Below are 15,720 nucleotides of genomic sequence, written 5' to 3' on the forward strand. Positions count from 1 at the left end.
ACAAAGGAAGTTGAGCAATCCCCTAAGTGGAACGCGAAGGATATAGACTAGTATCAGCCCGATATCCATATTGGATCGGTACATCTCTAGATACTAAATTACATTAGTTTCCTACACAACCTCAACCCCCACTATCCGTTAATATCATTACATTGGTTGTGTGGTAACTGCCTGTGGTCGTACTGCTGGTCAGTTGTCCATTGTAAACCATTGTATTTTTTTATATAAAATCATGAATTATGTGTAGTATTTTAATGAATGTCCTAATTTTCAGGAAATGTAAGTTAACTCTAATCTAAAACCGTTCCAAGGGCCACTACAGGTTGGCTTAGGAGACCCTTTTTGACTTTTGTTCTTACTTCCCTGGCCAGATAACTGGTGCTCCTGTCCTTGAAGAAACAGATTATGTAGCATTTCTACTGATGATTCCAGCTGGCAGGACTTCCTAGATTGAAAATGCTATAAGATAAATGTTGTTATTAAAGTTTAAGTGTTTGGAGCATAGAATGCATTTAAAGATAGACCCCAACAGTGAAGCCCATACATCTCAAGGCCCCTTGGCTGCTGGCTGCAGTAATCATAAATCCCGCCCCCTTCATGTTAGCGTAGTACACGTCTAAACATTTTATTTCCCCTTGGGGAATATTAAATGATGTCTTCTTCTTTTTCTTCTTCTAATAAACTCTTACCAAAGACGGTTTCTGCCATTTTAGGTAGCTGTGTTCACACTGTTGCTTGTTTTAACTGACAAGTTTGGTTTGAATTATTTGATGTTATAAAAACCAGGGTGAAAACGTCATGATTGACAGCTGTGATAGACTCGCGATTGGTCGGGCCGGTGTTTAGGTGGGAGTTCAATAACACCCGATCAGTTCTGTGCAGACTCTAGTTGCAAAAATGGAGGACGGCAGCGCCTTTATATACATTCTGGAGCTGGATTATTTATTTATACTGTATGTCATAGCGCCTTCCTTTTGTGATCCATAGTTAAGTTTTCTCAGTTCTGACTGTAGCTCTAAAGATCTTTTGTGGTTTTCAGAGTGTCTCCATCACCTATGTTGACTGACGTTACTGTATGTCGTCCAGTTTCTTCTTCTTCCCCTCTGCACTCAGCCTCACCAACAAGGCCCCGGACCCCCACTGACAATTGACTCTTAACACCCCCCATCCCCATCCCTAGTCACTACACTTGCACCAGCATTCATCCTGGACTATACATCTGCCCATTGCACATACTATATATTATTTGCACATTCTGCACTCAACCCATTCAGCCTCTCAGTTACTTTGTTTGTATATATTTCTTTCTGTATTCATTGTTTATTTCTGTTCATGTTTAATATGTTTGTTTGTATATGTATACACCATTCACCAAGGCAAATTCCACATAAGTGTAACTTATTGTGTCAATAAACCCTTTTCTGATTCTGATTCCTTGAGTTCACAGGTCCAAGCTTCAGTCTAAATAGTGTTTGTCTTTCCTCATCAGAACCATGTGGAACCCAGTGAACAGTAACGACCAAGCGGGACAAGTGGCTGCCAGGATGGAGACTACTTTGGGTAGTGCGAGCATCTCCATCTCCCAGCAGCAGGCACCCAAGAAATTTGCCCCTGTAGTCGCACCCAAGCCCAAGTTCAACCCTTACAAACCGGGGGGAGAGGCCTCTGACACTTCAGGTAACAACACAGGAGAAACCACTACATTACTAATATCAAGTACTTTAAAATGAAACCTTTATACTGTCACCGTGGACACTCTGAAACAAGAAGAATAAATCAAAGAACATTATTGTTTTTTTTCCCACTAGCTGGAGTTTATCTTTAGCATGCCATGTCCGCTCAAAGTCAGCATCCTCACTGTTTTTACAGCCAGATCAAACAGGGCCCAAACTGTCCTGAATCTCCTACGTTACAAACATCAGACTTTGCTGACGTCAAACACATTTTATTTTTCCCTCTCCATTTTTAGTATGACTAAATGTTCATGTTCCACTTCTGTTTAAATTATTTATTTTTCTCAACGATGGTGTGATGAATTAGAGAAGAAAGAAAGACCTGGTAAAGTAAACTTAAGTAGCAAAGTCACTGTATTGACTGTAGGTAGTCATACAGTACACAGCAGACAAAAACCCCAACTTTAAACCCCCAACTTTAAACTCCTAACTTTTTCACTTTTCAACAGTTTGTCTTCAGAGCTACTGTTAATTTTTTTGCAAAACACAATCAATAAAGGTGCGATTAAAGTTATTTGTTTAAATAATACACATTCCTATTCACCCTGTATTTCCCAGATAGCAGAGCTATTTAGTATTGGTTGCCATGGTTATAGTTGGATATATATTTTACAGTCCTAAAAAGCTCATTGATAAAAGATGTGACTCCGGCCCGCAGTCTGCTGCATCTGGACCGTGAACAGAGGAGCAGTAAATAATGTAAAATGAAAATAAATAAAAAAGGGGTGGAGAATGGGAGCACAAGGCACTGAAACACATTGTACTCAATAATGCTAAAGATACTTTTATTGTCATGGTAACACTGATCATCTACTCTTACATTTCAGTATAGTTCTAGTTTAATGCTACAGGGATCTTATGTTTGTAGTTTCCATCAGTATCAGAACATTGGAGTGCTAAGCTGTGCTCCGACAGAATGCAAAGTGAAGTTTCATTAAGTTGTGGCTGTCTAAAGTACAGATGGACCGCGTGTGGCGGTGTGTGTTCATGTGGCAGCTCAGACTCTGGTCTGGAACCTCTCTCCTTTTATGCCTCTGTGCATGTATCAAGTGAAGCCGTATGGCCTTGCAATAATTGCACATTTTTTGATGGAGTTTTGCTTCATGCATGCGCTCACATCTTTGCATTTTGACAGAGGCCTTGTTGCATGCCTAATTTCTAATAAACATACAGTGTAAAAACTGTGGTTTGCAGTCATGTGCGTGTCCAGGAAGCCTTGCGTTGTCTGCTCTTTTAGGCCCCTTGGGGGCTGATGGTTTGTTTGTATAAAAAGGATCTAGTGCTGCAGGTTAATGTGCAATAAACACATTTACTAATAGAGTTTTAGTGAAACTCCTTTAATTAGCCTTTGTTCCACTGCAGCAGGGTTACTGTCCGGAATTATTAAGATTCATATCTGAGGCACAGATTATTTAAGATAATGCAGAATGATGTTGAGCAAACACAGAGGCTGTGCTCCACAGAGCATAACTCTGTGTCTGTTTTACATGAGACAGATATGACTCCTCACTGTAACAACTGCCTTTGATGAGTAATATCTGTCGAGAGAGAAGCTCATATTATAACATATAATAATTAGTTTTCTTTCTTAATGAAGACTCCTGGTGTTTAGTCAAATAGAGATGTAAAGTATGTTTGAGTTTTAGGCTTATATGGTCATGTTCATAATAATAAGCACAAGCCTTTTTGAACCAAAGAAACACAGTAATAGGACAATCAATGCAAATAAAGAGAAACCTCTCTCTTTTGCTGTGAAGAAGAATATGAGATTAATGTCTTTTGAAATCTTTTCAAGTCATTGGTGATAAATAAAACTGAAAACTGAAGACATCTACTCAGTGTTACCTACAGGCCTTTCACAGGCATTGATGCTTCATTTTTGCATATGCTCAAAGTGACTGTAGCAACTTATAGGAAAACAATACACAACTTTGTGTAAAGAGATGGATACACATTTCCTCTATAGTTTTCATTTTTCACAAAAACTATTACTATTGAGTCCACAGTTAATTTGACCGAAGTTATCAGTGAGCAAGTTGTTGTAAAAGTACAACACTTATCATTTCATCGGCCATATTTGTCCCACCTCCCCATCTGCTATGTGTGTTGTAATGCGAACATTATATAAACTTCTACCCTCAAACCCCCCTGAGAGCCCTAGATTTCCAAAACAGGGGAAACGGTTATGAAATTCAGCATGCAGTGAGCCCACTGTCGGGTTGAAAACACTGCTGTCTGTTGGGGTTTGTGGTTTGAGCTGCGGACCTGTCTGCTGCTCCAGATGTGAGTTCTTAGACGGCTCCTGTTAGAGCTCTGCCCACCACTGAGGAAGAAAAAAGAAAACGTCAGCAGTCATCCCATCTTGTTCATTTTCTTAATTCGGCCTGTGGTGTAGATCAGAGACCTTCAACAGGGGGTCGGGGGTCCTCAGAGTTACTCAATCAAATTATTGTTCATTTTGTGAAAGTTTCCAAGAAAATAAAAATATGTTAACATGAATCCAACATATTATTAGTAAATATAAATCAGCCTATTTGTGGAAAAACCCCATTGCTGATAGGCTTACTGGCCTATAGGTAAGGTAGTCACCAAGGTAGACTCCACAGATCCAGTTCATCCTAAGGATTCACTGGGCCACACGTATGTTTAACATTTAAACATGATTTATAAAATCATGCCAGCAAGTATTATTTTAATAGCGTAGTATTCTATGCAAAAAAAGGTATGTGTAAAGGCTTTAGGCCTCCCTATATGTTATTGTAGGCCAAGTTTAATATGCAACTTCATTTTTATACAATTTAATAAAATGTTTGCGATGTCGTAGGGGATCTCTGCTCCGTCTCTCTCTCTCAGTTAAGGGGTCCTTGGCTTGAAGACCCCTGGTGTAGATAGTTCGGCCTACAATGAAAGGGTTTATTTGGAGCCACAAACTGTTTTGTATCAGTTGTATTTGATTGTACAATATTTCAGCGACGTTGCCTCCATTTCTCTTGTCACAAAAGAACGGAAGGAACCCTGGAACTTTTAAGTGTTGATATTTACCTACGACCATGTTGACATATTTTCAGCAAAAAAAAAAAAAGAAGAAATGTACAAAGGCTTCTTCTTGACCGCAGTGGCCCGGGTTTGAGTCCGACCAGTGGCCCTTTGCTGCATGTCACCCCCCCCCCTCTCTCACTGTCTTCAGCTGTCCTATTAAATAAAGGCCAAAAAAGACCATACAAATAATCCCCCCTAAAAAATTTATTTTATTCCCAGTGGATGATTTGTAGCATTATTAAAGCCTCCAGAATGTCATTTTACTACAAAAACATTTAATCTAGAATCGTTGGCTACTGTCTTATATTCCACAATTAATCATTGTCTGGGAGTTAAGAGGATTAATGAAACAATATAAAGAGGGTGGGGATACATGTGTAGATGATATAATTGTTGCAATGTAAATGTTTTACTTTTATGAATTCAGTCATGCTGTAGTTGCATTATTAATATCTCATCACCTCAGTGACTTGAGAAGAAACTGTTAATCCCTCTCCATCTTTCACACTGTTCACGTTGACTGGGACGGTAATTACATAAACTGGGCAATACTTAGAATGAATTCTTCATTACAAAGATTCAGTTGAGGTCAGATTGAAATGAGAACTATGGAGGAAACACTAATTAATAACTGTTCTTGCAGCTGTTGTGGGGTTTCATTTAACATCTTATTGCGGATATCTAAAGGTTGCAGCATGTTGTAGTGATACATTCAAGTGGTCATATGTTCTGCCTTTTGGGCCATGACATCATTTTTCATTAAACCATTAACATTTAATAATGACAGTGGTTGTAGTCAGAGTTTTAAACATGCACATGTGTAAAGCCATCTGCAGACATCTCCACTTGTCAAAGGATAAGACGTCTTTATGGACAGATTATCTGGGTCTCTCTCTCTTTATTTATTTAATATCTTTTATATCAAATGTGGGGACTGTCTGATGTAAAATGGAGGATTAGCATAAAAATTAGGGACAAGTCAATTTGGCACAGCGCCTCGCTGTCCCTTTGTCTAGCGGGGGCCAGTATCAGGGCTGGAATGAACTGTCTGGGGCCAGGTTTTATTGTGCAGACAAAGAAGCCGGGGACGACGGGGCGGTGCACACTTAGCAAGGTCTGCCCTCCGATTTTCTTTTTCTTTTTCAGGGAGAACTTGTTCTGATTAAAGCCCCAGCAGGAGGAAGTGAATGACATATAGGTCTCAGACAGTAACCCTTCACTCCAAATTCCTTACAACACATCAGATGTTAGGGTTTAACTTGATCTCATACGGTACATGTACTGTAGGAAGGCCAGTCGGGATTTCTTTTTGCATTGAGAAGTCAGTGCTCCAGTTCTTTTACAGCACATTCTTGGCTGCAACATTTTGAGTTTTAGGGAATTTTAAAAGTACCCTGATATGAATGTAATGCTTGTGTGATTAGATCCGAAGCGGCTCTGCAACACACTGAAGGAGAGGTGGACAAAATATCATGAATAACTATACAAGGTAATGCAATCCAGTGCAACAGCCCTGCAATAAAAGCGCCCTTGCTATGGCATATTAGCTTCAGTCTGCAACAGTATTGACAGAAGTGTGTCTGTCATTTATTATTTCCTATAGTACATAGTAAAAAAAAAAAGCATTCATGTTATTGGCAGATGGAGGAGGTGACAGGTGCACCAATGCATTGTGGTATAAACCGGCCTTCCTTGAAATCTCTTGTGACAACGAGACCTCACATCCCTATTTGATGCTAATAGATTACTTTCTACCTTGATATCTATTGTTTTTAATGAATAATTTATTTTCAATTTTCAGTCACACAATTAACTAGACAAAACTGCAATAAAAAAAGAGCAGAAACAGACCGACAGAAAAAAACAAAAACAGGTGTGGGGCTGCCAGAATATCAGAGTGCAACATCAATACCTTGACATCCTTTTTAGGTTTAATTGAAAGTGGTAGAAAAGTATCCTGGGTAAAATGTTTTGCACACGTGCCGTTGGCTTTGTGTGCAGCTGCGTGCATAGATCAACACATGTTGGTGACTAGTTAGAGTCTGCTCAGTGCTCTCTGGGACTTCTCTGTTTCAGTTGAGCTGCGCATGAGAACCGAGTGTTAAACGTGATGTCGAGGACAACGGTCATATTCCTAAAAACAGACTGTAGATTCACTTTCTGTTGACTCCCATCAGTACTTTTCCTTTTTTATTTCTGTACTGTACATGACATTCTAATCAGTATTTTCAGAAATTTCTCAAGCCGCTGCCTTGCACTATTGTTACATTCAGGACTTTTATTTTTGCTATGCAGTATTTTGAAAATTTTCTTCAAATATTTGTTTAGAATGATATTAGTCAACTGTTTAAATGGGAAATTTTTTTTTGGTTCTGTATAAAGTGAATGTAAATATACATTTGGTATGACCAAAGAGTGCCTGGCACCACAAGAAAATTATTCACACAGGAATGAGTCATCACCAGCAGCTTCATTCAGAATATATTTATCTTATATATGAATAGATTCAAATCTATAAGTTAATATATTAAAATCTGACTTTCTTCAAAAACCTCAGAACCACACAAAGAAACACAGATGCCATTTTGTGACCGTAACATGGTGTTTTGTCTGCTGTCTCTTATGAAGGTTAATAAGTTTTTGTAGCGTGATAATCATAGTGAAAGTTGAAAAACATCTGAGAGGGGCTGTTTTGGATCAAACTTCTCGCGCTAAGTTACCAGAAACCCGCTAATTGTTTGCTCAGAGCAGTTCAAAAGTGTCGACCATGTGCATAAGCTGCTTTTATTCCTCCCTGCTTGACTGGCCAGAGGCAAACTGACTACCGGTTGTTATGTCAGAGTCCCTCATGGGTGTCACCAGGAGAATTTACAGGAAATCCACCGATGAGTGTGTCAGTGTCCCCATAGAACCCACAGGCCCTGCTACTGGAGCGTACACAGAAGGCCACTTTTATCTAAGTAGAACACATACCTTAACTACTTTTTGTGTTTTGTCTGCACTGTGTGTTAAAGCGTCTGCAAGTGAACTTCTTTTAATCTTTGCTTCAAAGTTTGTTTTCTTTGTTCTCATGTTATATATATATATATATATATATATATATATATATATATATATATATATATTCTTTTTTACAGTGTAACTTTTTATCTACACTGCATAACATTTCATGTGTTGCTAGTTCTTATGCAGCCACATTGACAAGTTTCACTTCTCTAAATCTTAGCACGATCTTAAAGGGTCATAACATTGTGAAAATAAATATCCTGTCTGTTCTTTCAAAGTGATGTCTACATACTGTAATCAAAGGAAGTTTGAATGCTGAGTAAGATTTCAAACACTGATTTGCGCACAGGAAAAAGTGGTCTGCTATTTGATTGCATGAAGTGATAATTGATTATGAGACAACACATAGTCATTGTCATAGTCATATTCATGATAAATTATATATATATATATATATATATATATATATATATATATAGTACAGGCCAAAAGTTTGGACACACCTTCTCCTTCAATGCGTTTCCTTTATATTTTCATGACTATTTACATTGTAGATTCTCACTGAAGGCATCAAAACTATGAATGAACACATGGAATTATGTACTTAACAAAAAATGTGAAATAACTGAAAACATGTCTTATATTTTAGATTCTTCAAAGTAGCCACCCTTTGCTTTTTTTATTAATAAGGGAAAAAATTCCACTAATTAACCCTGACAAGGCACACCTGTGAAGGTAAAACCATTTCAGGTGACTACCTCATGAAGCTCATTGAGAGAACACCAAGGGTTTGCAGAGTTATCAAAAAAAGCAAAGGGTGGCTTCTTTGAAGAATCTAAAATATAAGACATGTTTTCAGTTATTTCACACTTTTTTGTTAAGTATATAATTCCACATGTGTTCATTCATAGTTTTGATGCCTTCAGTGAGAATCTACAATGTAAATAGTCATGAAAATATAAAGGAAACGCGTTGAATGAGAAGGTGTGTCCAAACTTTTGGACTGTATTGTTTGTGTGTGTGTGTGTGTGTGTGTGTGTGTGTGTGTGTGTGTGTGTGTGTGTGTGTGTATATATATATATATACATATACATATACTCTGATACTGGTGTGTTGAGGCCAATCTTGTTAGTATTTAAGAATTCAATTAAAAAAAAATAAAAAAAAAACATATTTACCATCCAATTATATTTTTTTCATAAAATCATTATAGAAAAAAACTTGAAAAACTAGTCTGTGCTCTCTGTTGGACAAACTACATAATGTGTCAGATTCTAAGGGCGCTTTCATACCTGTAGTTCAGCAGACGCGCTGCGATTCAGGGTTTGAAGTTGCAACATTGTTGCATTTTTCATTTGGTTCGGTTAGCGTTCACACGACACTGTCAAGCAACAAAGATTGTAAACAAATGTCACACGGTGGAAACAGTTGCTGGTCTCAGAAATAATGGAGCAACACCAAATATATAAAGTCTTGGGCTTTCTGGTTTTGCCTCAGTCTTTCTAATATTTTAGAAGATGGCAAACAATATGAGCAGCTGACAGACAGCGAGGGAAGGAGATGCGCGGATGCATCGGCTGATGTCCTATTTACCGGCATCGGCCAAAAAGGTGACATGTTCCAATGTCAGTAGCCGATGTGTATTTATTATATATATTTATGCGCTGCCTTAATCTTGTGTTAATGTGTCTGACTGATACAACAGTAGCCTACCCTTCCCCGTGGGGGAGTTATGGAAACAAACAACAAAGCATGTGAGCTCCAACGGGACTCTATGGTGCCTTCAGGTACGCTCGCTAATGGTGGGGAATTTCTGCTCTTTCAAAGTTAGTGTGATTCAATATTTTCTATAATGAGATTTGTTTGTTTACCTGGCGCAAAAGAAAACAACAAACATCAGCATTGGTATCGACCAAATGATTATTCTACACATCGGTATCAACATCGTTAAAACGGATCAACCTGCTCAGGTGTGAAAGCAACATATTCACCATAAACATTTTTGCACGCACATTTCTTGTTACCAGTAACAGCCTATGTTGGCCTAGCTCCAATACTGTATACACTAAGTACTTTATACTAAATCACATAAATATATATGATCTTAAAAAAAGAAAAATTGAAATGTAATTTCCCTAAGTGGGATTAAAAAGCTATTTGATAGTTGCTATAGTTGACAAGCACAATGTAGTTTTCTCCATCAAAGAGATCAATTACATTAAGTATCCATTAGATGGTAATTATGTTTAAATGTCACCATATTATTCACACTGTGGAACTGTACTTGTTAACAGTGGAATACCCATCACAAGTATGTTATTTCAATAGGTCATAAAGCCATGTGATACAAGGCCCGTTACCCCACATACACTTTGGCACTTGGTCTTAGAGTAACTGAATGTAGGTTTCCAGTAGGTTCTCAGCAGGGCAGAGGCTGTTTGAAAAAGGTTTCATGTTCTGAAACTGGCAGAGTTTACACAACAGTGACTGTCTGCTGTGACATTTGACTGGCTTCATTTGCTCTCTCTCCCGTTAGTTTATAAGAAATGACAGCAAAGCTCCCCTCTCCGCCTTTGATGAATCACACTTTCACTCATCAGCAAACCCTCCATCACCTTCCTAACATCACATTTTGAGGCACTTATTGTTCAGCCCATTTGATGTCTTAAGCTTTAGGATGGAAAAAAAGCCAACTCTGGCTCTCAAACCATTCACCTATTCACAGAATATGTTTCTTTGCTTTTATACAAAAACATAATCCGTCTGTTGTTCCTGATTTGAATTTCTCCTCCCGTGGGAATTCTCCTCAGGGTAGCTAATTTGGGTCTGCTCCTTTACACTTAAAACAAGTATATCTCCAAAGACCTCAAATCCCTCCCTTCCATCTCCAAACCAAATGAAGTCATAAATCACTCCTCTATACATATCATGCTAATTAAGAGCAGGGCTCAGCTGCTCTTCTCCAGCAAAGGATGGAATAAAATGTCTCCATAATTATGTCAAAACAATGTGCACTCAACCTCTGCCACAGCACATTTGGGATGGCTATGAGGAGATAAAGCATGTGGAGTGACACCCAGGATTAAAACACTTTTTTTCCCCATTTTGTCTGGAAGGGATTCAAGATTTTTTGCTTCTGTATAGAGTAAAGACACTTCTCTGATTTTTATTTTAAATACAGATTAAGTTTGTGTAAATATAAAAGAATGAACAACTTAGATTTTAGGGGTCAGGTACTGTAGTTCTTTAACTCAACATGCCCCGATGCGAGTAGAGCTGTGATTGTCCTATGACACATGTGGACCCACCAACAAGTCCTTCAAACCTTACCATGATATTCCTCTAATCTGACCCACGGGAGGGTTTCATAAATTAGCGCCCCCTAGTGGTGGCAAGAAATACAACATTTTTATCTAAAGCAGAGAATGTAATGTTAACGGTCGAGATTTTAACTTGTCTTTAAAATTTAACGTGAAACTATTGCAGTTTGGTTATGTTTAGATACAAAAACTACTTAGTTAAGTTTCGAAAAAGATCATGGTTTGGGTTGAAGTCAGACGTTACTTCATTTCCACTTACTCAAGTAACCAAGGCTTTAAATGAACACCTGCCAACCGGCCAAATGCCGGTAAAAATTTACTTTGGCGGGTAACATTGTAAAGTTACTAGCCACTTTGGCTCAATGAAACAAACAACACTGTTTGAATCGGCCGGTTGCAGAAATTTGGGCGGTTTTGCGTGTGTTTGGCTTGGAAATGTGTCTTTATCTGGCAACACTGCTTGTACTAATAATACTACATTTCCCATGAACACCATGTCAACTGTTGGCCCAAATCACCATGAAATTAAGTAATTAAGTTATTAAAAATGCGTTGAAATTTAGTAATTGGATGGTAAATTAAAAACTGTGCTAGCCATGTTGGCTGGTGATTAAAAAAAGTAAATTTCAAGCCCTGCATGTAATGCTATATGTGACGTAAAGTTAAAAAAAAGACTTGCTGTTTACTTTTATTTTCAAACGGGACTCGAACCCCGTCTCAGTGAAAACACAGTCTTCTGCTGTGTTAAGGCCCTGATCCTGGCCATTCCTACCGGAGTTTCAAAGCAGTCCTTCTCCTATCATCTCTCTCTCTCTCTCTCTTTCTCTCTCTCTCTCTCTTTCTCTCTCTCTCTCGGTCTCTCTCTCTCTCTCTCTCTCGGTCTCTCTCTCTCTCTCTCTGGTCTCTCTCTCTCTCTCTCTCTTTCTTTCTCTCAGTCTCTCTCTTTCTTTCTCTCTCTCTCTCTCTCTTTCTCTCTCTCGGTCTCTCTTTCTCTCTCTCTCTCTCTCTCTCTCTCTCGGTCTCTCTCTTTCTTTCTCTCTCTTTCTCTCTCTCTCTCTTTTCTCTCTCTCGCTCTCTCTCTCGGTCTCTCTCTTTCTTTCTCTCTCGCTCTCTCTCTCTCTCTCTCTCTCTCTCTCTCTCTCTCTCTCTCTCTCTCTCCCCCAGAAGTGTCTCTGTCCGTTTGTCGGTCTCTCTCTCCGTGTGCCTGATTGCGTGTCTTGCTGCGAGAAGTCAAGACAGCCCAAATCACCATGAACCTAGGTGTTTAATTTGAAATGGGTTTTAGTTTTATAAAGTATCTGGCTGCTCTGTGGTCTTCTTGTATGTGATTACCTGCCTGGCTTGACACATACGCTCGCATCTCGCGCAAGAAATGGAGGAAACGCCGAAAAAAAAATAGCTGCGCTACGTGGCTATACGGGACGCTTGCGTGCGCCGTAGCGTTTTCACTGTCAGGTGAAAGTCCTGTTTGTTTGACCCATCGACTACCCTAACCGACCTCCTCACGCAGGAATTTGGTGCTCTCATACTGTACTTTGTCACCTTACTTCCTGCTTTGGTCCCGTCACTAGAGCGTCACTATAAAAGTGAATATAGGTCATATTTGCTGCCTGAACAAACAACCTCTGGGAGCGTTTTTCGGGTCAGTCTCGTCCACTGTCTCACTCCCCCACACTTATTTTGGCTCATTGCAGCATGTGTGAATGCTAACAGACACCAAGCTCTCAGCAATAAATCGAGTTCAGATTGTGAGAGATAATTTATGTTCTGTTTTTCCCAAACACACAGGCAAACATGGTGTGTTTCTTTTATGATGATGGGACAAAACTCTCCCTGTGTTTGAGATTTCTTCAGTTTTATCTCCTTTGCACTTTCTTTCACTGAAACGTTGGATGCATTATGAGAAAGGCAGTCATGCTGGGCTTTGTCCTAAGTCGTTACAGACCAGATGGCCAGCGCTTACACACGTTTAACACTGATCATATTGTACATATGTAAATCTATAAACATATGCTCAACCTTCAGCCGCCACAGCATATCACAATCCTCAACCTGCAAAGGTTTTATCTTCCTACAAAGAACTATTCCTTTTTTTCTGTATCATTTTGCAACAAAATCCATAGTTTCAAAACATTTACTCATAGACAATCAAGAATAAGACTAACAAAGTTGGCAGTCATTAGTTAAATACAGTACTTGAAGTGTTTATAAATGTGTCACTTACTTGAAAAACAAAATATAATATTAGTCCCAGTGTCACAGCTGGATCCATCTCCACCCTTTTATCTTTCCCCTTAACAATACTCCGGATCCCGATAACCAATTATACCTCTTATGGCCTCTCAAATAACTTTAATCACCGATTAGGATTCCTTGTTCACAAAGAAGCTACTTAAAAGTAATTGCTCAATAAAGACAGGGGAAGTTGTCGTATTAAGTAGGTCTTCCTGCTGCTTTCTCTCATTAGTGCTCACTTGGAGCTTTCAACTCCCCATTGTCACAAATGGAGCCAGCTTCATTCACAGCACAGAAGCCGTTCTCACTCTGCCTAGTTCACACTGCTTTGACATGACGTGACAGCATAAGCACCGCGCAAACCTGCAGAACAGAAAGTGCTTAACCGCCCAAACCCGTGTTGATTTTAGATTCATTAGAACAAGCAGAAATTTCGGGTGACGCAGATTGGATAGTTTTTCCGTGGACTACAGCAGAGAGCCAGGGTTCGAGTCCCGGCGGTACCTCTGTCTTTCTTGCAGCGACCTGCACTGCTTGGTTGGAAACAGATGAAGAATAGACACACAGGAAAAAAAAAAAGAAAAAGTAAACGATAGAAATAGTATATACAGCTATCTGTACTATTTCTATCGTTTACTTTTTCTTGAATGAGGGTCATTATTTTCAGAATTTTAATATTAAAGTTTCCCCCCAGATATTATGTTGTTGAGAGAAAAGAAGGTCCTCCTTTTGAAAATAATAACAGTTTTATAATAATTTATTTATATAGCGCTGACATGGACGGGAAATTATTCTGGTAAAAGAAAGAGAAGTGGGCAAAGACAAGTGACATTTTTATTAAAAGGGTATTAAAAGGTAATTCTTTACAAAATTATTTTCAGTATGTTGATGTTTTTCTCAGATTTTCACCCATTTCGTAATATTTCAAACAACCCCATATGCTTTGGAAAGTTCTGGTTTCTGCAAAGCTTTTGCTTTAATATGGATTCATGTTGAAACAGTTGAGAAATAAGTTAGGTTTCTTTCCTCTTGCCTCACTCTCTCTTTATCTCACTCTTTTTTTAGACCAGTCTGAAAGACAGAGACTTCATTACAAAAAAATAACTGAACTGTTTTAAAGACATTCATCCCGTCATTACACTATCTTTCAATGACAACACATTCGATCATACAAATTTATGAAAGAACCTTTAATATATCATTTTTTTCACATGAAAAATAACTGCTTCAAAAGCCCTTTTAGCCTGCTATACAACTAATGTAACATACTCAATGACAATAAATTTTTTTGTACTTCAGCCCAACAAAAACATTTTGTAAAAAAAAAAAGAATGAATTAATTGTAAATGTAAAAGCCATTACACAAGCAATAGAATATTAATATATTTTCCTGGGCGTGTAACACTGCTTTTATCAAGTTAAGATGGTTGTCAACCCACTGTGCCGTGAGGCTAAGCATACTCCCAGGGCTAGTATCCAAACTCCATATATCAGTTAAACTGATGGCAATGATGTCATGAGACAGTAGTTTTAACGCTGAAGATTCCGGGGAGACAGACGTCAGCAAAATGAAAACGACACCCCCACGTTCCCCACAACGGAGAAAGGCTGGCCATCTAATGGGATGAATTCCATCACCTTGTTAGTAGTCTCGCTCTGCCAGCCCTTGCTCCACAGCACTGTGAGTCACAGCCAACCCGTAGGTAGGGCTGCGTATTGTTAAAATATTCAATACCGATACCAATACCGTGACTTCGATACCGGTTCCTGAACGGACTCAAATCTGGGCCGCTGCAAAGGACTCAGCCTACATGGGGCGCACGCTCTTACTGGGTGAGCTAGAGGCCACCGCGGGACAAGTCTTTTTATTCATCTTTCAGCTCCTACTACGTAAGCCTGTATATGTATAACGGAGAGTTTTTCCTGTGTGTGTCTGCGACATGTAATGTTAGACAGCCAATCACAAGCATTATTTGATCTTAGTAGTAGTGTATTTATGAGTGGCCCCCCATGTTGTTTGTATCATGCATGAGGATGCACGTGTAACGTACAAAGAAGTGGTGCAACGTGCATTTTGTGAGTAACACTGAACATAAACTTTTGTTTGTTTGCAAGAAAATTCCACTCGGCAGCTTTAATTGCTTATTTGCAGTGTGATAATTGTTCAGCCACAGCTATTTAAATGTGTACATATCTCCAGTGTGAGTTATTATGTTGAAAGGGCGTGTTTTAACGACCCTCTGGCTTTGGCAATTTGAGTTCCTAAAGTACTAGAGAGAGGTTCCACTCTTTAGCATTTTGCTAAATGAAGCCAGTAAAATCATGATGATTTGAATGTACAAATACTAAGATATGGTCTGGCTATTTTCAAACTCAGATAATTCTTT

The 15,720-nt window shown here is 38.8% G+C and overlaps 1 protein-coding gene across 3 annotated transcripts in view; it reads left to right on the plus strand.

Annotated features, from left to right (window-relative positions):
• lpp (LIM domain containing preferred translocation partner in lipoma) overlaps positions 1–15,720 on the plus strand; it is a 178,549-nt gene that overhangs the window by 55,363 nt on the left and 107,466 nt on the right. For all 3 annotated transcript variants that reach the window (XM_028587317.1, XM_028587318.1, XM_028587319.1), the window contains one exon: positions 1,490–1,677. In XM_028587317.1, the coding sequence (XP_028443118.1) occupies positions 1,494–1,677 (184 nt within the window). In that variant the 5' untranslated portion in view covers positions 1,490–1,493. The remainder of the gene's footprint in view (positions 1–1,489; positions 1,678–15,720) is intronic.

Source organism: Perca flavescens, chromosome 9 (genome assembly GCF_004354835.1).
Source record: "Perca flavescens isolate YP-PL-M2 chromosome 9, PFLA_1.0, whole genome shotgun sequence".
NCBI lineage: Eukaryota > Metazoa > Chordata > Actinopteri > Perciformes > Percidae > Perca > Perca flavescens.